The sequence below is a fragment of the Lynx canadensis genome, chromosome A1 (assembly GCF_007474595.2).
Source record: "Lynx canadensis isolate LIC74 chromosome A1, mLynCan4.pri.v2, whole genome shotgun sequence".
In the NCBI taxonomy this organism is placed as follows: domain Eukaryota; kingdom Metazoa; phylum Chordata; class Mammalia; order Carnivora; family Felidae; genus Lynx; species Lynx canadensis.
The window spans coordinates 22966667-22990344 of record NC_044303.2 but is presented as its reverse complement, the minus strand read 5'-3'; the positions used below and the strand labels follow the sequence as shown (position 1 = coordinate 22990344).

Here is a 23678-nt window from a genome sequence, read left to right as displayed (position 1 = left end):
GAAAGAAAGAAGTGAGGGGAGGGAGGGAGGAAGAAAGGGAGAGAGGAAAGAAGGGAGAAAGAAAGAAGGAAATCAGAAGTAAAGAAAAGGAAAAGAAAGGGAAAGAAGGGGCAAGAAAGGCGGAAAGGACATGAACAGTCCCGTCCCTGGACAATTCCCGGGTCACGGGGAACTGGTGTTTCCCTTTTCCACAGGTGGGTCCTTTTTCCCTGTTTCCCTTTTCCCTTTGTCCCTTTTTCCCTATTTCCCTTTTTACTTTTTCCCGGACAGGGGGAGGCCCACTTCCGGATCTGCCAGGCCCCGGCCCCCAGAAAAAAGGAAATAAACTAGTGGGAAGACTAATGGGAAAAAAAGAAGAAAGCAACAACTTCATTTTATTTCTTCTGAGACTGTCATTATGGGCCTTTGTGAAACCTACCAGTTGTGATTACTAGTTCAGCTGAATGCATTACATCATGTTCATTCACACTCCAGAATTCTACTTAAGTATGTATAAAATCAAACTGGATTTACAGAAATAATTTCCTACCTAAAGGAATATTTAAATTTAAAAAAATCATACAGAGTACAAACAAAAATATGTTTATTTACACATATTACAATAATTACAGACAGTAAAATTAAGACAACTTCCCGTTACTGTGACAGAAGCTACCAGCCTTCACTTTCAAATGAGGCTTTTGTTATTTTGAGATATGATGCACAGTGATCCACTGCCCTTATTTAAAATGCTTCTCTAAATAATTCCAGGGGCTGATTAGTGATATGTACATGGGTTATTTCCCTCAACTTTTATTTCCAGAAATACTATGTACAAGTCCAACATAACTGGAACATAACAGGATAGGGCAGCACTGAAATGAGTAATTTTTTTCCCAACAATAAATTTTGATTATTCTTTAAATATTCACTTAGCGGTTTAGAACTGAAACGATAATTTTTGGCTTAAAAAAGAAAGTCCAGTGATTTTTAATGGGCTGCACGGTTCCACTATAGGCAGTATTACCTGGCTTTTTTTATAGGCTTGCTATTGTGTAAGAAACAGAATTCCACAGTATTCAATTCTGATGAATTTTGTCTTTTATGTTTTTTAATCAGAGTCACTACTACTGCTTGAGGAGTCTGTTGACATAACTTCTACATCATCTTCATTTTCTTTATTATGCCCTGGAGGTTCCAGCAAAAAGTCATTACTGTGATTCGGTGGTAACATATTCATTGACATGTCATTTGACTGCCATGGATATTGTGGAGCAAGGACATCTGGAGAAAACAAAGCATATATAACAACACTTCTACTATTAATTTACTACTTGATTACTCTTCCCTTCATGCACACAACCTGAAGTAAATATTCTTTTTAAGGCCAGGAATCAAAATATACATTTGGCTAAATTAAAAAAAAGCAAATTTATCAAGGAAAAGCATGATATTTTAATAACTAGAACCTGTGTTTTATTTTTTAGGAAATCATGCTTCCATCTAAGTAACTTTATAGAGTCAGTTGACTAATTTTTCTTTTGTAAGACATTCACAATTACAAATCAAATGTTTTCATATATATGCAAATTATATGCAGATTATATCATTCTCTGTCTATTCTCTCTGTAGATTTTAAATAGCTAATATGTACTATACTAAGTATTACAAGTTTAAACTACCTGTTAAGCTTTAAATCCACTCTTCTCCCTGAACCCTGAAAACATCTCCTTTGCCAGCAGCTGCAATGTTAATCTTTGTCAGCAGAGGGCACTGGAGGGACTCTGCAAGGGGAACAGGCCTCTAAGAGATCCGATGTGATGTTTTCCTTCTCACTGCGCAGTGCCTGGCTGGCGCGCAGGACATCAAGTGGTGCTCACCACCTAGCAAGTTGCCGTGGCGTTAAGTCTCACATTACGCCAAAGGTGGCTTCCCAGCAAGGCTCCCTGCAACCCTAGTGGATCACCTCCTGCTTGCCAGCTCTGGCCTGACCTCATCCATCTAACGTCTCTGCCAGCCAGTGGGCCACAGCTATACCCTCTCCACCCAGGGCGCCATGATATGAACAAACAGCCTTGGGATGGGGGTGGGAGGAGCCTCTTCTCAGTTGGGCCCTTCCTTGGGTACTCTATCCTGATCTTAGATGTAGCAGCTGCTCCCACATTTATTACTACTGTATTTTTAAAAAATAGTTCTCTTTACCCTTTAGTAGTATCATCTTGTTACTAGTTAATAATTCTTTAAATTTTCCTTGTTCATACTGCTGATGTCCTTTCTGCCTTCTGACTGGGCTGTGACTGGCATATAATACAGTATAATCAAAATGAGGAAAATGAAAAGATATCAAGGTAAATTAATGCACAGTGAGTTCTCAGTTTGTACGTTAGATAAACATGACGTTTACATAGCATTTTCAGTAACACAGGAACATCCTTACAATAAAATATGAAGCAGAAAGCATTATCTAGGGCATGTTTTAAACACTGTAAAAAATACAAGGAAAAAAATGAAATAGGTAAAATATTAAAAGTGATTGCTCAAAAAAACCCATAGTTTTTGGTTTTTATAACCTTTTTTATTAAAACTTATTAAATGTTCTACCAAATAAAAACAAAAGTCACCTACAAAAAATAAACGTTGGGGAACATAAATAAAGGTTAAGAATAACACAAAACTATACGCAAAACTTGAGGAAGGATGAAATTCAGAATAAACTGAGTCACACAAGAGTGCTGTTTTATTTAGTTATTAAAAAGTCTGTAAAAAGCTTTGTTATTCATTTGGCTAATTTGGAGTTTTTCAGGAGTGGGTTCACTTTGTATTCTTTAAAATGAACATATATATTTCTTATTCTGTTTATATACCATATTTCACAATTTTATTTAAAAAGCTATGTTTAGATCCTAATAATAATAAAAGAGAGGCCTAATGCCCAAGGAAAATAACCTATTAAAAAATGAGAGAAAAGTCGATTTATTGTAGTTTCATAAACTCAAGCTAGAACAATCTTTAAACTAGAGTAAGCAGAGAGCAGGATAATTGGCAGAAAACTTAGCTATTAAAATGAGTTGGGTCAGATGCCTGAATGGCTCGCTAGGTCAAACATCCGCCTCTTGATTTAGGCTCAGGTTATGATCTCACGATTTGAGTTCAAGTCCTGAGTCATGCTCCATGCTGACCATGCAGAGCCTGCTTGAGATTCCCGCTCTTCCTCTCTCTCTCAAAATAAATAAACAAACTTAAAAAATAAAATAAAATAAATAAAACAACTTGGGTCTAGAACCTCAAACTTGTTCAACAGCCAGATATGCCATCACCATGTCTGAAAAACCTCAGTCTGTTCGAAAGCATTTTTCTGATCAACATTACCTGGCAATCTGCCTGCTGCAAGTGCATCTCCTGGTAAATGACCATTTACACCATTAGTGGAAGGATTGTTCATTTGACCCAATAATCCACTTCTCATCTCTAAATCAGTTGGGTATGGTCTCCGTGGGTCCCCTGAAAAAACAGACTGCTTTTAATTCAATCATATACAAAATAAGCATTGATACCTTCTCTAAAGAAGTATTGATTTTCCTTGGTTCACTCTGAAAAACTCAAACTACATTTCAATTTTGGAACAAGAAGGTCATCTTATCAACTGTTATTAAGAGCATAATATATTTAAAAATACATGCATTTCGTCTCTGAACCTGCATAGAAATATACTACTCTTTATACAAAAAGAGAAAGAGAGAGAGAGAGAGAGAGAGAGAGAGAGAGAGAGAGAGAAAAGTCTGTCATTTTAGCAATTCTAGATGACAAATTAAGAAAATTATAACAGTCTTGATTCTTGTAATTTACCTGCATTTCCTAGTAAAGTAACAAATGATACATACTCTTTAGGGAGAATAAATAGATCATGACACACTTCTGTTTATAAGACAGAAAGGACTGACTGGAATGCTTATTTGAAGGACTGTCTAAATTAAAACTTTTTCTAACCAACCTCTTTGATCTTGTCATTTAAAGACTAATTCCTATGGGGCGCCTGGGTGGCGCAGTCGGTTAAGCGTCCGACTTCAGCCAGGTCACGATCTCACGGTCCGTGAGTTCGAGCCCCGTGTCAGGCTCTGGGCTGATGGCTCAGAGCCTGGAGCCTGTTTCCGATTCTGTGTCTCCCTCTCTCTCTGCCCCTCCCCCGTTCATGCTCTGTCTCTCTCTGTCCCAAAAATAAATAAACGTTGAAAAAAAAATTAAAAAAAAAAAAAAAAGAAAAAAGACTAATTCCTAGAACCTTCCAGGAGAGTATCTAGAGCCAATGTTCATTTCCAATCATGAAGGCATACTGTTTAGTTTGGGGATGATGAAAATTTGGCAGATTTGGACTTTTTGGTAATACTTCTTACTCGCTCCAGATCACTTACCCCCCCAAACTAGTAATTGGTAAAATACCATTCACAAGTTACTGATGTTGAGAGATTTATCTCCTACTCCTCCCAGAAGACTACTGCTCTACATTAGGTCCCTGTCTTATGTACTGTCAATGTATGTTGCAGCTCATTGCTCTTTGCTGTTTCTAATTACTCCTGTTCTTTCCAGTCCCATGTATTTGCTGTTGGGTGCTCAGTGCTTCATCTTTATCACCAAAGAGCTGGAATTGTCTGCTTCCAAGGCCAGAACCCTCGAGGAAACTCCAATTGTTCTAAAAGGTGGGCTTCTGGCCAGCCTGGGTATTACAGGCATATAAATCTATAGGTTTCGAATCATCACGTATCTTCTTGTACTTTTAAACATGAATTTATTATTTTTCTTTAAAAAGGAAAGAAACACAGTTCCTGTGGCAACAGCTTTGTAGAAAATCAAACTGATAAAACCCATGGCCCATATTATTCCTTCTAAGATATTAAAGATGTGAAAATCACCTAAGATTTAAAACCACATATGTCTATTTTAAAAAGAGAAGTATTTTACCTGGAACCCAGGTCAGTGGGGCACATACAGCATTACTCGCACTAATCCTATGTGCGTATTTAATTATTTCTTCAGAGGAGATGGCACCTGAGAGTCGAGAGCATAACATGTTAGTCTAGTAACTTACAAGGGCATAAACACGTGCCTCATAGTCACACATCATACTTTATTTTTTATTATCTGTATACAAGATAATCTGAGTTACCTACCTTCCCTAATAAAGCTAATAATACGTATATTGTTAAACTTAAATCATAGAGATTTCCCAACTAAAGAACAAAACATCCAGAAAAATCATCTGACAAAGTGTCAAACTTGGGACATTAGCATGATAATGCTCACTATCTCAATTATTAGCTACCATTAAATAGTCTTACTGTTCTGAAAGCAACAGTGAACACAAAGAAAATAGAGGCAAGAGTGTTTTGTCTCCCAATGACAAAGCTATTAAATTAGCTATTAAATTAAACTGCTGTTCACACTACATCACTCAATTGTTGGCTTACTGTGCCACTAAGGATATAAGTAGATCTAAGTAGAAACAAATCCACAATACATTCATTAGATTAAAAAAGGTAAGCCACTAAATAATATGTATAGCATGACCTGGTTTTTGTTTTAGAATATATGTACATATATACTTGTATTGTTCCCATTCTATCTGTATTAAACATCTTTAAAAAAAAAAAAAAAAGTGGACACACACCAAACATTAGCAGTAGTTATCTGAAACAGGAAAAGAAGAAGAAAGTTAGACAACTCTGAGGTGACTAAAGGTAAATCATCTACGAAACCATTAAAGTAACCAAAGTTTGGGGCACCTTGGTTGGTTGAGCTCAGTTGGCTGAGCTTCTGATTTCGGCTCAGGTCATGATCTCACGGTTTGTGCGTTCGAGCCCTGTGTTGGGCTCTGTGCTGACAGCTCAGAGCCTGGAGCCTGCTTTGGATCTGTGTCTCCCTCTCTCTCTGCCACCCCCCACCCCCCGACTCACACACTGTCTCTCTCTCCTTCAAAAATAAACATTAAAAAAAAAAAATTTAAAAAACCAAAGTAACCACATTTTCATTGTAACTCTACTTTTAGTACACAAACTAAAAAATCCAAAATGGAAGTCTTTTAAGGAGAGGAGGAGGACAGGAAAAGAAGGTCTGCTGGGCTTCTGCACCATTAAATGTGCACACACCCCAAAGCCACATCTAGTTCTGACTTCATGACACTCTAGTCCTGCTCCATTTGTCCACTGCACATTCTCTTTCACTTTTGCAAGATCCATCTTTTCCAAGATCTATCTCAAATCCCACTTGCTTCCAGATCACAGTTCTTTTCCCTTCTCCCAACAACTTTATACACTCATTGTCATTACTGCGCATTTGGATACAAGGCCGTAACTTGCCATATGTTACTGTTTCTTATAACCTGAGAAAGGTGTGATGTCTCCTCAGTAATACATAGCTCAGTGCTAGAACCTAGCACTTTACAATAAAAATTTATTGGAACCATTTCAAAAGCAGCAAATGATTACCAGTTAACACTCTCATCTGCTTCTTCAAACAAAAACTTGGATTTTTCAGAAAGTCATTCAGTGTTTCCCACTGTACTAACCTTTTCTTGCTTTTTCTATTGATTTGAGTTTTTCTTTTGCTTGGTAAACAGCTGTTGCCTAATTTGAACATTAAAAAAAGAAGTACGGTTTATTCTTAACTATATCAAACAGTTTTTGGCTTAATTCACAAAATCATTAATTCCATATGAACAACATGCAAAATTTAGAAATCCCCACCATTTATCTGTAATGTTCTCAAACATGTGGGTATCATTTGTATCAGTTAATGAAAGAAATAATATATGTCCATGAATCAGTCTCCATTCACAAATTCTATCACAAACATGCAAAAGAGATTCTGACCACATACCACCCCAAGAGCATTCGGGTTCAAGGATAAAATATCAAAATGTTTTTTTAGTTTGTAAGATACATTCTTGGATTGATGGTCTTATTCATTTATACATTACCACTATCTCTAAGCTTAATGACTACTATAATGAAAACACCCACAACCACCCCCCACTCCCACTGGAAAGATACATGAAAGGGTAAAATGAAGTTAAGCTAGTATGTATATGCATCTTCAACTGTAACACAGTGGTTAGGAGTATGGAGACAGAGAGAACTAGGTTTAAGTTCCATCTCCCTACTTTTCACTCTCCCTGGGCAAAGTAGTTATCAATTTAAAATCTCAGTTTCTTCATCTGTAAAATGGAATGGTACTAACCTCGCATAATTATTAAGAAGATTAAGTTAAAACATTTAAAGTGCAAGCAAGCACAAGGCCTGATGAACAAGTGCTCAATGTTAGTTGCTATTACCTAAATCATAAAATTCAGTCTTTTTATGGTCCTTGTGTTAACTCTATTTAACTCCATAATTATATTTTTGGAAATCTAAAGAATATAATCTGAAATGCAGAAGAAAAACAAAGTTTTTTTTGCAATGATATTCATCAAAGTATTATTTTGTAACAGTAAGTTGGAAAACTAAACAAAATGGATACAATATACGAAAAATCCCTCAGTTTTAACAAATGGTAATAGAACACCAGTTGGTATCCTACTAATTACAAGATACAAAATGAATTCCTCAGAGGGGGAAAAAAAACTATGTTGTACACCTGAAACTAAAGTATCAGTATCATGGTGTATCAACTATACTTTGATTTAAAAAACAATTATAAGCCTACTGGGAAATTAAAAAAAAATAAAAGAATACACCTGAGACTGAAATGAAAAGCAAAAAACTATGAATAACAGCACAGAGGGACTGACGGCATTTTTTCCCTCCTCTTTCTACTTTTCTGTATTCTCTGAATATCTTTTGATAAGCAAGTATTACTTTCCTAATGGAAAATAGATTTTACTATTTTTTTTTTTAAAGCATTTACTTGGGGTCATTTTTTCAGCAGGAATGGTTAATTTACCCTGAACCACTCAGGTTTCTATTTATTGGAGCCCATTTGGACACATTTTGAAGATTCATCAGGGATAAGGATTCCAGCAGTGTCTGGTCCATATGAGAATCAAACTCAGCTGTTTTTGTAACATCACCATATAACAATTATATTAGTTAGTATTTAGTGAAATAACTAGGTAAATATGAGCAAAGAAATTGCTTTTTTGAAATAGTAGCCAAGAACTAGAGTCCTGGGGACATATGCCCAAATCCACCTAGTTTAGAATGGAGGATGAAATAAGTTAATGTCAGTTTTAACCAATTTATAAAATTGGTACATATTTCTACTGATTTCAAAATATTTTTAAAGTTGAAGTAAAGATTTAGATTACTAATAACTGAAAACTTCTATCAGGACAGGATAAAAGTACAACTTCTATTAATTCAATTCAATTCCATTAGTTCTATTAATACAACACTGTGAAATCTTTAAATGATGAAAATACGGTTCAAAAGTAATGCAGACTACCTTAAAACATTAAGTTAAAAAGGGATGACAATGGCCTTTCATTCAAACTGTCAAGTTCTCATTTTTACACTTAGGAAATTAAGTTTTCTGCCAATTCAAAATACTTTAAAACATATTTATTTTTCAGAAATAAATTGAACAATATCCCTTTTTTTTTTTACCTCCTCTTCTATGAACTTACCAATATTTGCTCTGCTTCCTTTAGCTGTTTTTGTAGTTGTTGAATATCACTGTCTCTCTTCTCTACTTCCTTTTCTAAAACTTGCATTTCATGATGGATTTTTCCCTGATTAAGTGCCAATTTCATCAGTTCTTGAAATTCCCCATCTCTGTGAATTAACAACTCCAGGACCTATCAGATATTGATTAAAGCAGACAACAGAATATTGAAAAGTGGCATTCCAATGAAACAAAGAGTCTACATGTAAATTGGCTAGGCTATAAAATGTTAACACCTCCAAAGTATTATTCTAATCAATGTTAAGAATAAAAATAGCCTACTTCTGATTATTTTGGAAAAAAGATGATGAAGACTTTTTACTTTTTCTCATTACATGCTATTCTTTCATGCAAATAAGAACTACCAATATGCCAAAATGAGGTTTATTCACTTCCCAGGAAAGATAAAATTTTTGTGTATCCTTAAAAATACAAAATAAACAGCCTGATTTAAAAAATGAGCAAAGGAAAACTGATGCAAGCCACTCTGGAAAACACTACGGAGGTTCCTCAAAAAATTAAAAATAGAACTACCCTACAACCCAGCAATTGCATGACTAGGTATTTATCCAAGGGATACAGGTATGCTGTTTCGAGGGGGCACACGCACCCCACTGTTTATAGCAGCACTATTAACAATGGCCAAAGTATGCAAAGAGCCCAAATGTCCATTGATGGATGAATGGATACAGACGATGTGGTATACATATACAATGGAGTTATTACTCGGCAATCAAAAAGAACGAAATCTCGTCATTTGCAACTATGTGGATGGAACTAGAGGGTATTATGCTAAGCGAAATTAGTCAGAGAAAGACAAATATTATATGACTTCCCTCCTATGAGGACTTTAAGACACAGAACAGATGAACACAAGGGAAGGGAAGCAAAAATATAAAAACAAGGAGGGGGACAAAACATAAGACTCTTTAATATGGAGAACAAACAGAGGGTTATGGGAAGGGTTGTGGGAGGGGGGATGGGCTAAATGGGTAAGGGGCATTAAGGAATCTATCTATTCTTGAAGTCACTGTTGCACTATATGCTAACTAATTTGGATGTGAATTTTTTAAAAAATTTAATTTTAATTTTTTTCTTTTTTTTTTTTTCTTTTTTTAATTTTTTTTTTTTTTTTAACGTTTTATTTATTTTTGGGACAGAGAGAGACAGAGCATGAACGGGGCAGGGGCAGAGAGAGAGGGAGACACACAGAATCGGAAACAGGCTCCAGGCTCCGAGCCATCAGCCCAGAGCCTGACGCGGGGCTCGAACTCACGGACCGCGAGATCGTGACCTGACTGAAGTCGGACGCTTAACCGACTGCGCCACCCAGGCGCCCCTAATTTTAATTTTTAAAAAAGTGCAAAGGAAATGAATAGACCTTTTTCTAAAGACATACAAATGAACAAAGGTACATGAAAAGGTGCTCAACATCACTAATTACCAGGGAAATGCAAATCAAAACCACAACTGGATATCACCTCATACCAGTTACAACAGTTGTAATAAAACAAAAAAAAAAAGATAACAAACGTTGGTGAGGAGGTGGAGAAAATGGAACCTTCATGCACTAGTGGTGGGAAACCCACTGTGGGAAACAGTATAGAAGTTATTACTTAAAGAGTTAAAAGAGAACTAACAGATGATCCAGCAATTCTACTTCTGGTTACTTACCTGAAGAAAATGAAATTATTATCTCAAAAAGATATCTGCACTCCTATATTCACTGCAGCATTATTTACAATAGCCAATATAGAAAGCAAACTAACTATCCATCAATATATGAATGGACAAAGGACATGTTGTATGTAAGTTTTTATTTAAGTTCCAGCTAGTTAACATACACTGTAATATTAGTTTCAGGTGTACAATATAGTGATTCAACCTTCACATACAATGTCTGGTGCTCATCACAAGTGCCCTCCTTAATCCCCACTCCCTTAACAACCACTCCTCTGGTAACCATCAGTTTGCTCTCCAAAGCTAAGAGTCTGTTTCTTGGTTTTCCTCTTTTTTTCTTCCCTATGATTGTTTGTTTTATGTCTTAAATTCCATCTGAGTGAAATTACGTGGTAATTGTCTTTCTGACTTATTTTCCTTAGCATAATACTCTCTAGCTCCATCCATGTTGTTACAAACGGCAAGATTTCATCCCCCCCCCTTTTAAAAAATTTTTTAAAAAACATTTATTCATTTTTTGACAGAGAGAGATAGTGTGAGTGGGGGAAGGACTGAGAGAGGGAGACACAGAATCCAAAGCAGGCTCCAGGCTCTGAGCACCCCTTGGGGCTTGAACCCATGAACTGTGAGATTATGACCTGAGCTAAAGTAGGATGCTTAACCGACCCGCATTCCTTTTTTATGGCTCAGTAATATTCCTGTGTGTGTATATGTGTGTGTGTGTGTGTCTGTCTTCTTTACCCATTCATCAACTGATGGACATTTGGGCTTTTTCCAGAATTTGGCTATTGTTGATAATGGTGCTGTAAACACCAGGGGCATGTATCCCTTTATATTAGTAGAAAATGTGTGGTATGTACACACACAGATAGAGAAATACTATTCAGCCATAAAAAAGAAGGAAATCTTATCATTTGTGACAATAAGGATAGACCTTGAAGCCATTATATTAAGTGAAAAAAGTCAGCAAGAGAAAGACAAATACTACATGATCTCATTTGTATGTGGAATCTACAAGAGACAAACTCAGAAAAAGAAATCCGATTGGTGGTTGCCACGGGAGGGGGTGGGTAAAATGGGTGAAGATGATCAAAAGGTACAAACTTACGCTTATAAGACAAATAAGTTCTGGGATGCAATGTACAGAAATGGTGACTATAGTTAACGATATTACATTGTATACTTGAAAGTTGCTAAGACAGAAAATTTTTGCAACTTAAAGTTTGTAGAAATGTACAGAGAAATGGGGCACCTGGTTGGCTCAGTTGGTTAAGTGTATGACTTTTGATTTCAGCTCAGGTCACGATCTCACGGTTTGTGAGATCAAACCCCGCATCAGCCTGCTTGGGATTCTCTCCCTCTCTCTCTTCCCCTTCTCCACACACACACACTCTCAAATAAACTTAAAACATATATATATATAAAACTCACACTAAACCTGTGATTTCATTCATAGTATTGCTTTACAATGAAGATGGTTAAAAAAGAGTAATTTCCAAAAATAGTAAATAGGTGGTATGTAGATACAACCTTTGACCTATGAAGGTTAAAAAGCATAAAACAGAAAGTCTGGGTCCAAATCTCTAGTCTTTCGTTTACCAGGGATATAGTAACAGCACCTTATCACATAAGGTTATTGTGAGGATTTATGATATAATGCATGTAAAGTACACACAGGAAGAGCCCAATAAAGGCTAGCTATCATCATCACTACCCCACTACAGAATTAAGATGCAATCTTACCTAAATACCCTTACTTAACTGTGCGAAGTGGGGAATAATACTTCAAGAAAGGAAATGGCTATCAAAATTCAGAACCAATTTTAAAACTGTTAACAAAAATTTGTTAAAGAGTAAAAAGTATAGACCTGCCTCTTCAAGTTCCTTTCGATATGAAGTTCTTCTCATTTTTATAGGACTCAGACAAAGACTGAGCTATATCCTCTGTCCATGTATTAAAAGTATTTACTTTGAATAATAGTTTCTTCTATAAAAAGTAGTATATTCTACTTAATATACCTACAGTCCCTATTCTTCTCAAGTCACAAGAGAAAGCAGGGTTTCCACTTCTATAAAAGTATATTTAAAAAGTTATTAACCAACTTGTTGTTTCACAACACATTTCAAGAAGTTTACAGTTTGACCTATATTGTATACTACCATAGAGCAGTAAAGATTCTTTGGAGATTTTATTGTTGAGTAGAGAAAAATTATTCAACTGAAGTCAGACCTCGATTCTAGTTCTATTCATCCATCAACCTCTAGTTCACTTATCCACTCTGGAACTCAAGCTCTTTTATAACACAGGAGGTTATAAAGACCATTAATGTCCCTTCTAAGTAAAATTCTACATACATGAAAATACGAATATTCAAATAAAATGGAGGCTAGAAAATTTTCAAATGGGCACATCACACTAATATTTAACAGTTTCAATGAAAATTCACAGTACTAAGTATAACGTTTAATTCTGTTCCAGAGTGGTGATGATAACTATCCACCATTACTAAGCTCTCCCTATGTATACTTAAGAATGCAGTATAATACATCTTCACAACAACCTTATATGACAAGGTACTGTTATTTTTAAGGACAGAACTGTTAGTTTTTAAAAAGTGTAAGAAATATTAGTGCTGATAAGACAGGTGTTAGTTATGACCTACTGAATCATCTGTGTGCCTGGCTCATAGCAAGCATATAATTGCCTAGGAAGTAAAGTTAGAACTTATATTTCATTTTGCTTATTTTGTAATTCTTAGTTGGCTTCACAGGTATTTATGAATAAAGTATCTGAGACTAGCATTCTTTTATTACCATATTTCTCTATAAGCTTTTTCTAAAAACAAAATAAGCAATATACAAAGAACAACTTTAATATCCCTAAAATTACCAACTTACACTACCTGTAGCCTTATCTAATTCCCCCCTCTCTTCCTGAGGGCATTAATCCTTGAAGAAAACAGTTTTCTGACACTTCACTACTGACAATCAACCCAATTTCTCTGCCCTCAAAACATATGATAAAATTAAAATGATGAAGGGGTGGAAAGTAAAGAGAAAAGATCTATTAGAGATTTCTCCTGTCTCACATCATTAAATAGGCTAATTCTTCCTATCTGTTTCCTCTTAAATTTTTTTTTTTAATTATGGCAAAAAAACACAAAGTGACATTTACCCTCTTCTTTAAAAAGTTTCTGGGTCAGAAAATCAATCTCACTGTAGAAGATTACAAAGCACAGAAAGGAATAAAGAAAATAAAAACTACTTATAAACTTAAAATCTACAAAATAACTTCTATTAATAGTTGTATGCTCTTTTATTTCTATTCATTTTCAAGATTGCATTAGGGGGACAAGCCTATAATAAAAGGTTTATGGGAGCATTAACTTTCTTTATTCCAAATATTGTTTTAATATCCATTTAACAAGCCTTTGCTGGTTAATTCAAAAGACAAAAATGAATAAATGTGTAACTACAACTATAAGAGAAAATACTATTCACCCTTAGACAACTATTTGCATCTTAAGCAGTATGACCTTATATAAGAGATTCAAAGAAAGTATCAATTTAAAAGTTGTAATTAATAATGTAATAGAATTCAATCTTCCTATTTTCAAACAAAGTAAATGTAAGTAGGAAAACTGCAGTAAATAATGGGGATTTCTTGTTTGTAATTTAAAAAGAAGCCACTTACCTGGTTTTCCTCATCAGGCGGCAACAACTTTTGGTTTCTTGAAATTGCCAGCATTTCTATAAGTTCTCTAGAAAAAGAAAAACAAAAAACAAAACACCTTCGCAAAGCAAATACAGTAGAAGCCTTCTCAACTATCTCTAACTGACTTACTGGATTCATGGTACCCACAGTATGTTGAGTATTCACAGACACTGCTCCACGGTGACTATGCGCTTGGGCTCTCACCAGCTTCAAGACTCAGTTTTGATTGTTACCAGATGCATCTATGCAAGTTTTACTTACCAGTGTAATTACATAAATTAATATCCATGACATAAATACCAATGAAATATGACTGCCAACAGAGAAGACTGTTTCTATAAAAACCTAAGCTGAATGCTGGGGAAAGACTCAAGAGATGTCTGCAAAGGCCTACTTCAAAGAAGCAGGGAAAGTCATACAAATTCAGCAAGAGTCTGCCCTAAGACTGTCTGATGAGCATCTAAGTTCTCATTTCACTTTATCATTCATTTAAAGTAATCTCTACACCCAACATGGGGCTCGAATTCACAATCCTGAGATCAAGAATTGCATGCTCTACTGATTGAGCCAGCCAGGCACCCCTCATTTCACTTTAAAGAAACAAACTAGAAACTGATAGACTTTGCATTATGGGTGGTTTAGCAAAGAAAAACTCCTACATTCAGCACATTGGCCATGCCAATCCAGGGCGTTTTCCCACTATAATGGCAGAATAGGGTAGTTGCAGCAGAAAATTTATAGCTTGCAAAAATCAAAAATATTTATTATCTGGCCCTTCCTCTACAGAAAAAGTTCTCTGACACCTGTCTTAGATGAAAAGATTAGTGAAAACATAAGTTTATATGCTTTAAGGTAAAATAAAACAATTAAGGAGTAGATGAATCATTTTTTAATCATTTTCTACTTTAATTGAATTTTTTTATAAAGTTTATTTCTTTTAAGAGCACATGCACATGCGTGGGAGAGAGGCAGAGAGAAGGGGAGAGAGAGAGAGAATCCCAAGCAGTGGGGCTCGAACTCACAAACCACGAGATCATGACCCTGAGCTGAAATCAAGAGTTGGACGCTTAACCAACTGAGCCACGCAGGTGCTCCTAATTGAATTTTCAAAAAATTTTTTGACGTTTATTTATTTATCGAGAGAGAGAGAGAGAGAGAGAGAGAGAGCGAGCGAGCAGGGGAGAGGCAGAGAGGGAGTCATAGAATCCAAAGCAGGTTCCAGGCTCTGAGATGTCAGCACAGAGCCGACACGGGGCTCGAACCCACAAACCGTGAGATCGTGACCTGAGCTGAAGTTGGACGTTTAACTGACTGAGCCATCCAGGAGCCCCTGAATATTTTAATTAACCGAACAGGTTATCAACTAAGAGGGATTCTTACATATAATAAAATCCTATCTTTCTGGAATGAGTATTTACTAGATATACCAATTTTCCTATATGAAACTTGGTATAAACATAAAATACACATTCTAAAATATATCACAGTATTAAAAAGTATATCACAGTATAAAATATGTCACAGGTAGTATCTATATATTAGCTTCAAACTTGCTGACAGATGGACTCCAGAAATTATGCAAGAGGCACAGCTGCACAATTAGCTACCTGACACGACCAGTCAGCCCCAGTGTTTGTACCTTCTTGATGGCTGCTAGGCTATCTTCACCTTCCTATTTCCATCTTCCTACTCTACCTTCATACGGTTTTCCTGGATGGTGCCAATTGGACCCAACCTTCCCCACTACTAGGTTCTAGTACCACCGTGTATGAATTTGCTAATTAATGAAAAAGGGGGATATGGCAATGGAAAGTCTTCATTCACCCATTCATTAAATATTTCTTGAGTGCCTCTTACGTGCCAGGCACTTTCTAGATGCTTGAGTTATAAAAGCAAACAATGGAGGGGTGCCTGGGTGGCTCAGTTGGTTGAGCACCTGACTCTTGGTTTCAGCTCAGGTCATAATCTCACAGTTTGTGGGATCAAGCCCCCAGTTGGGCTCTGTACTGACAGTGCAGAGCCTGCTTGAGATTCTCTCTCTTCCTCTTTCCTTGGCCATCCTCTCACTCACACATGTACACACACACTTTCTCTCTCTCTCTCTCTCAAAATACATAAATAGACATTTAAAAAAAACAGTGAACAATGGAATTTAAATTCTAATACAGGAGACAAAAATAACCAAGAAAACAGGTAAATAAAACTAAGGTTATAAGGGTTGGGAAGAAAGTAAAGCAGAGTGTCAGTGAGCTGGTCTTCCTACTTACACTGGGTAGGGTCAGGAAAGGATTCTCCAAGTGAGAGGAGCCAGCCATGAGGGGAGAATGCTTGTAAAAAGTCACAGCTAGTTCAGGAGCCCAAAGATGGTTTGAAGAAGTGTGGCCAGAACATAGTATGCACTGGGCATCAGGATACAAAATGAGGACAAGGGGAGGGAAGGAGGGAGGGGCCAGACTACTGTGTCAGGTCCTTGCAGGTCATGGTAAAGGATCAGTGTATCATTCCAGAGAATGAGAAGCAACTGGATCATTTCAAGCTGGGAAATGATATGACCTGATTTATGTTTTAAAACAAGCTAAGCTATCTGGAGAACAGATTGTAAGAGGGCTAGAATGGAAATGAAGCTAGGTGGCTTCTGCAATGTTCCAGGCAAAAAATGACATTGGCTTTGACTGGGTCCGAGCCACTAGGATTTAGTAATGGTAATAGGTGAAACATGTACAGACTCAGAATATATTTTGGAGGTAGAGCTGGCAAGACAATGATGGATTAAACAAACATTTCATGAAAGTAGCATGTTATATTAATCATTTTCTGTACCCCATAGAGGAGATATAAACACTTGAGAATCTCTGATCTATATAAAGGCTGGTTTCGGGGTGGGAGAGGTGGGCACGGGGTGGGGGGGGGGGGGATGGTGGGAGATGTGGAATGAGCCTCTTCTGCCTTTCTTGCAAATCTGGGAGTATAAATCCACAGAGAACCATAAAAGGGCTTGCCCTAGGCACAGAACTACAGGGGGAAGGAGAAAGCTGTAAGACAGTACATTCAGTAACCATCTAGAACAAAGTGGAACCTTCTGTCTTCCCCAATGGTAAAAAGAGGCTGAAGGAAGCCCTGAGCCCACTCTCTGGTTACAGGTGTGAAAGACAGAGCCCCGTCCTCGTATAGAAAAAATTAGAATCCATCCACAATTCCCCTTAAAATATAATTTAGATGGGGGTTAGGTTGGGTATTAGTGGTATTACAGTTCAGGTAAATTATAGGTAAACAAAATTAATAGGCTGCTGTGGAAACCTCAAGACTCCTATCAACATGGTTTGTGAGGGACAATGAGTTCTGAGTTACAAACACGTTAAGAAAAACTTTTAGGGACGTCTAGACGGCTCAGTCGGTTAAGCATCCAACTTTGGCTCAGGTCATGAACTTGCCATCCATGAATCCAAGCCCCACGTTGGGCTCTGTGCTGACAGCTCAGAACCTGGAGCCTATCTCCCTATCTCTCTGTCCTTCCCCTGCTCACACTCTGTCTCTCTCTTTCTCTCTCAAAAATAATTAAAAAAAAAAAAAAAAAAAACAACATTTAGACAATTTGTTTATTTAAATTCTTTTTAATGTTTAATTTTGAGAGAGAGGGAGAGAGAGAGAGAGAGAGAGAGACAGAGCATGAGCAGGGGAGGAGCAGAGAGAGAGGAAGACACAGAATCTGAAACAGGTTACAGGCTCTGAGCCATCAGCATAGAGCCCGACGCGGGGCTCGAACTCACAAACTGCGAGATCATGACCTGAGCCGAAGCTGGACGCTCAACCGACTGAGCCACCCAGGCACCCCAGACTACAATTTGTTGTGTTTTTTTTTAAATTCATCTAAAGACTACCTCATTCTATCATATTTTCCAAAGTAATAAAATATACTAAAAAGCTATATAATCAGGTAACAGTAAAAGATATGTCCTAAATTTCAAACTTACTATTTTCTAAAAGCCAAGAAGTTATACTAGTGAGTTTTCTTTTCGTTTTTTTTCATAACAAATGCAAACACGAGAAAAATTTCATTAAGAGGATAATGACAAATTTCAGATTACAGAATCAGTATATGTAACTATACGATTGCTAACAAAATGGGATTTTTTTCAAAAGTCAACCACACTGGAACAACCTCACTCTGTGAAGTCTCAATGAATCCTAGGTGGCAAACTACAAAGTGACATCTCTTCCACTGCCACCACCATCCATCTCCAGGGTCATAAAAGATAAATTTTCACTTACTGTCACTCAGTCTTTCTTTAGAGATGAATAAATAAAATAACAGCAGAGTAAGTCAGGAGAAAATCAGAGGAAAAGAAAAACTTTTAAGGCAATTATTTATTACCAGGGTGCAGAGCACCTCAAGAAAGAAGCAGCTTATCTCCAATTTGTCACAAGACTCAGTGGAGGCTACAAATCAACCAGAAATCAAAGTGGCATTCCTGGGAAAAGGGCAATAGAAAAACGACAGCTTCTTTTAAAGAAATCAAAAGAGAACTCAGCGCCTCAACTAATCATGCACAACTAGAAAGCTGAAGGGGGAAGGTTTCAGAAATGCTGAGATTCTTTTTTTTTTTTTTTTTGGTCTCATAGTAAACTCATTTTGTGCTTTATTGAAAGATTGTGCTCTGAAGATGCACACATTGCTGGGACTTAAGAAATGTATTCAGGAATATGCTGGTCTAATGGATGGTGGTACAGCAGACTGTTTGCAACTTACAACCAGTTTTTTCCAACGTTTATTTATTTTTGGGACAGAGAGAGACAGAGCATGCAACTTACAATCAGTTTTTACTAAAAGTTAGGGTTAAGAATTCTAGTTAATTAGTGGTTGAAGCTACTAGAATAAATAAGGGAAACAACTCTGTCTGCAAAAAAAAAAGTAGGATTCATGTTTTCAATAAAAGAAAAGAAGATGCAACTTTCTCTTGAGGAAAAAAGAAGTAATGGTATCTTAAAGTGAGGTTGATTATATAATGCGAGAAAACCTAGGGTTGCCTGGGGGCGCTGAGTGGGTTGGGCGTCCAACTTCACCTCAGGTCATGATCTCATGGTTTGTGGGTTCAAGCCTCGCATTGGGCTCTGCTGTCAGCACAGAGCCCGCGTAGGATCCTCAATCCGCCTCTCTCTTTGCCCCTCCCCCACGGTTCTCTCCCTCTCCCTCTCTCTCTCCATAATAAAGAAAGTAAAACAAGAAAGAAAAAATAAAGAGGGAAAATCCAGGACAAGAGAGAACTCCACACTCAAAGTCTGCTACAGACTGTGACCCTGATGTGACTAGAAGCCAATGTGGCCAGAAGCTGATGTGACTCAAGGACTGCAGAGCCCTGTGGAATGACTGAAGAGCTCTACAAAGAATGCATCGGATTTCAACCTCTTCCTGACGAGGTCAGAGAAAAGCAAAACTACATTAGGATCTGCTGCTGTGCAACTTCTGAAACACTGAGATTCTTGAGGAAAACTGAAATGATCCACTACTCCAGCAGGTCAACACATTTCACCAAGCAGAAAATGCCATACTCAGTAATCAAGGAAACAATCAAATAGGGAGAGAGAGAAACTGGTCAAACCTAGCTAGATACAAGAGAATTCCAATTTAGTCTCAAATTTAACACAGCTGGTAAATTACTTAATTATGCTATCTCAGGTGAAGACTACATGACTATCATGTATATGCACTCCTGCAGGTACCGACATCGTCAGGAAAACGCACCTCAGATATACGGCCAAATAATCCCGGAACAAGATCTTAAGAGTGACTACGGAGTCGTCCAATGTCAGAAGAAATGTTCAAATACCATTATCCTGGATGAGTAGGTTCAAAAAAACCATAGTTCCCGAACTTGCAGAGTATGAAATACACACTAGGGTCACAAAACAGACGAATTATGTTACAGCAAGTGAGCTCAGAAAAGAAATGAATTTACTGGGCTCCAGAGTAAAACGGTGGGAATAATTCACTGACTATACTAGGGCAAAGATTTGAAATTCTAAGACCAAGACTTGGAGCAAAAGGCAGCAGCCACTACTTCCCAAAGGGGGTGTCACTTCTTCAGAAGTCAATATAGTCACAGGAAAGTGGCACACTAAGCTAGACATTTGGTTTCTACCTCACCGGGCGGTGGGAACTTACCAAGTATTTCAAAGCAGAAAAGTAATACGAGATGTCTTTTAAAAAGATAGCTCTGACCCTGGGCAATACAGTAAGATAAAGTGCAGAAGCATAAAGACAAGTAAAACTTTCCGGAGACTGCGTTAAAAAATAGTTAACGACAGTGGGGGTGGGAACAAGACGTCAAATCTGCGCAAGGTTTTAGGGGGAAGAATCAAAACAATTTTAACATCCAAGTGAATGTGAGGGAGTTAAAGAAGGCTTCAACTTGACAAACAGCCACGAACCATGGTAGACTAAGGAGAAAGGCATCCAATTTCTCCTATCTCTTCCACACACGCTGCACGCCTGCCCTCCCAAACTTGCAAGTATGTAAGCACCACTAAGTCGTGCGTGCTCATGCTTCCAGGCTTTTGCACACGCTGTTCCAGCCACCTGCCGCCTACTGAGTCTGGTGAACTCATTCTTCCCATGCAGTCCTTTCTCCAGGAAGCCTACCCTGACTACAACCATGACAGGCACCCTGAGTCCTCGGGTTCCAGTATCCCGCAGTGCACGACTCTGTAAAAACAGGCTCTGCACCACGGTCGCTGTTTACGTCTGTCTCTTCCCCTTGACACTGGGCTCCTCTACGTCGGGACCTAGTCCCCCACCCCCTTCACTACAGTCTCCCAGCGCTTGGGACCCAGGGGGAGTTCCTTAAGTGTCTGTCGAGTGTCCGTGGACGACGGTACTCACACCGGACGATCTCTAAGGTCCTCTACAGTTCTGACCGTGTCGGGGTTCCAGAGTCACTGTCATTATTAAAACGTCTTCTAAGGCGGGGGGCGGGGGGATCCCATGTCGGCGTCTCGGAGGGTTGCAGACCTCAAGTGCCAACACCTGTGTATCGTCTCTGGGAGCGCGGCCTCCCCACCGAGCCCCGGGAACCGGGAACGAACACCCCGGCAGGCCCGGCCGATGCAGAGTCAGTCCTCCGGGCCCAGCCCTCTCAGGCCTTCAGGCCGACGGCATTACCTTGACAAGACCTCCAGATCTTCCAGCGCAGACAGGAGCCGCTCTCGCGTGCTGTTACCGCCTGCCGCTCCAGAGCCGCCTGCCGGCCGCTCCTTCTCCTTCTCTCCACTCGAAGACGCCGCCATGCTCCCCACAGGCCCGTTTCCGCGACTGCGCAGCTGAGCACTGGGGAGCCGAGGCGGGCTCCGGAGGCGGAAGCAAGAGTCACCGAGGCGGGGGAAAAGAGGCCAGTACACAGCGCCCCCTATACTCTTGGAGATGCACTGAGGGCGGCGGCGCCATCTGATGGGCGAGCGAGAGTTTCTCAGTCTAACCTAGGGAGAGAGCCGGAGAACAGGGAGGAGCAAGGCGGTCGGGTTCTCCTGCGCCTTGTCGTTTTCACAAGGAATGGGAAGTTCAACGGATTTCAAGCATTTGCGGAAATTGTATAATGACCCACCTGTTGTATCTGGTTCTTTGTGAAATGGACTGGTCTCAATATTAACCTATCTTTAATCTGCATCCCTATGATGCTAACCCCGCCTTGGCTGTACCTCAGACCCTCTCCGCTGTCCTGGACAAAATTTCACACCATTTCCTGTCTCTCCAAACCTCCAACACCTCTTTCCCCCAATTCCCACTCGCAACTTAGGACCTTGCTTTCTAACTCACTGAGAAAGAGGAGAAATCTGAAGATAGGACTCCCACACACTGCGGCCCCCACGAGTGTCTGCCCGCCAGCACCGTGCCCCCCCCCCCCCGCCCGGCTAGCTGCTGCCCGTGCACTTGCCTTGCTCCTAGCCAGAGAAATTCTCTGCCAATAGCTGTATCTTTCTGAAGGCACCGTAGTCCTCCTACCTCCCAAATGACAATGTTTCATCCTGTACTTATTCCTATCGCCATACCTGCTACTTTCCTAGTTTTAGAATATTCTTACCCCACTTTCCCTACCAGCAACCACTTTACTTCTTTGTTCCCCTCTGCAGCAAATTTGTTTCCAATTCCATTTCTTCCTTATACCCATTTCAGTTAGTTTTCATCCTCATTTTCCCACCAAAACTCAGATTGTAAAGGTCATTGAAGACTGCCATGCTGCTAAATGTAATGGTCAGCACTCACCGAGCTTGGTGGCTCCTAGGCCCTGGATCTGTTAACATCCTCCTTTATCCTGGAGAACACTTTCTCCACTTGGGTTCTAGCATGCTGGTCTCTCTTTGTTGTTCTCCTTCCTCTCTGATCTCCCCTCTCCATCTCTCTGGCTGATTCCTCCACTCAACCTTGACCTCTAGACAGAGGAATGGTTGGGAGACACTTCTAAGTCCTCACCTCCCCAGCTCACTTTTGATCATCTCACCCAGTCCAGGGGCTTTAAACACTGTCTGTATGCTGACTCCAAAATTTGTATTTCCCACCCCAACCTGTCCTCTGAATTCAGGCTTGTATGCCCAGTTCTTACTAGATCCTTCTGTTACTGCACAGAGAACCGGTTCTGAGCTCAGGTGGGGCTACACTCTGCTGGAAAATCAATATTCGAAAGACAGGTAATGGGGGGAAAGGAAAGTTTACTTTATTCAGGAAGCTGGTAACCTAAGACAGTGGGCTAATGTCCCAAACACTATCTTCCCTGTCTAGGTGAAGCTGGACGGTTTTAAAGGGAAAGACTTGGGAAACGGAGGAAGGTGCTCCAGGCAGGAGAAGCAGGTGCCCTGGCGGTTAGTCCGAGGTGGACCTGACCCTGAACAGACTTGCTGGCATCAGCCGCAGCTGTTTGGAGATACAGTCAGGACTTACCTTCTGGGGAAGGTCCTTCACTCCTCTAGGCCAGCGGTCTGCAGGTCTCAAGGCAAGTGGGTTAGTTCTGCTACACACCAGGGAACTTTGGTCAGCAAGCAAGGAGTGTGTAAGACTGAAGCAAGTTAGTCCTTAAGAGCAGCTGGAGGGCTGTTACAGTTCCCACTGGGTGTCTCAAATATATGGGCAAACCCAAATTCCTGATCTAGGTCCCCTCTCGCCCAACACACATATCACAATACCTGCAGCCCCAGCCCCCCCCCCACCCCCAGTCCAGTTGATGGCAGCGTCTTCACTTTGATTTTTCAGGCAAAAGACATAGGGTTTTCCTTGTTTCTCATACATCACGTCCATCAGGAATCCAGATAGTTCTGCCTTCAGGACATGCCCAGAAGTTGTCCATGTCTCATCTTTCCGCTTCTTTTTTTTTTTTTTTTGATGTTTATTTATTTTTGACAAAGAGACAGAGTGTGCATGGGAGAGGAGCAGAGAGAGAGGGAGACACAATCTGAAGCAGTTTCCAGGCTCTGAGCTGTCAGCAGAACCTGACGTGGGACTCAAACTCATGAACCTTGAGATCATAACCTGAGCTGAAGTCAGACGCTTAACCAACTGAGCCACCCAGCTGCCCCTCATCTTTCCATTTCTAATCTCAGGTCCACATCTCCATCATGCCTCAGCTGCATTTACTGGGATTGCCTTTGTGCTGTTCTCTCTGCTTCTCCC

At 39.2% G+C, this 23678-nt stretch overlaps 1 protein-coding gene across 1 annotated transcript; it reads right to left on the bottom strand.

Annotated features, from left to right (window-relative positions):
* Positions 1–566: 566 nt before the first annotated feature.
* Positions 567–21357, bottom strand: MED4 (mediator complex subunit 4). Its single transcript, XM_030310667.1, has 7 exons — positions 21183–21357; positions 14006–14072; positions 8594–8764; positions 6539–6596; positions 4936–5022; positions 3349–3480; positions 567–1263 (listed from the first exon to the last, which is right to left on the bottom strand). Exons 1-7 carry the CDS (start codon positions 21305–21307, stop codon positions 1091–1093), a joined length of 813 nt encoding a protein of 270 aa, XP_030166527.1. The 5' UTR covers positions 21308–21357; the 3' UTR covers positions 567–1090.
* Between the last annotated feature and the right edge of the window lie 2321 nt (positions 21358–23678).

Coding starts and splice junctions, on each gene's coding strand:
- MED4 (XM_030310667.1), bottom strand. CDS start 21,307: ATGGCGGCGTCTTCGAGTGGAGAGAAGGAGAAGGAGCGGCCGGCAGGC. Junction 14,073..21,182: donor GATCTGGAGGTCTTGTCAAG/GTAATGCCGTCG, acceptor TTCTTTTTCTAG/AGAACTTATAGAAATGCTGG. Junction 3,481..4,935: donor CCCACTGACCTGGGTTCCAG/GTAAAATACTTC, acceptor CTGTTTTTTCAG/GGGACCCACGGAGACCATAC.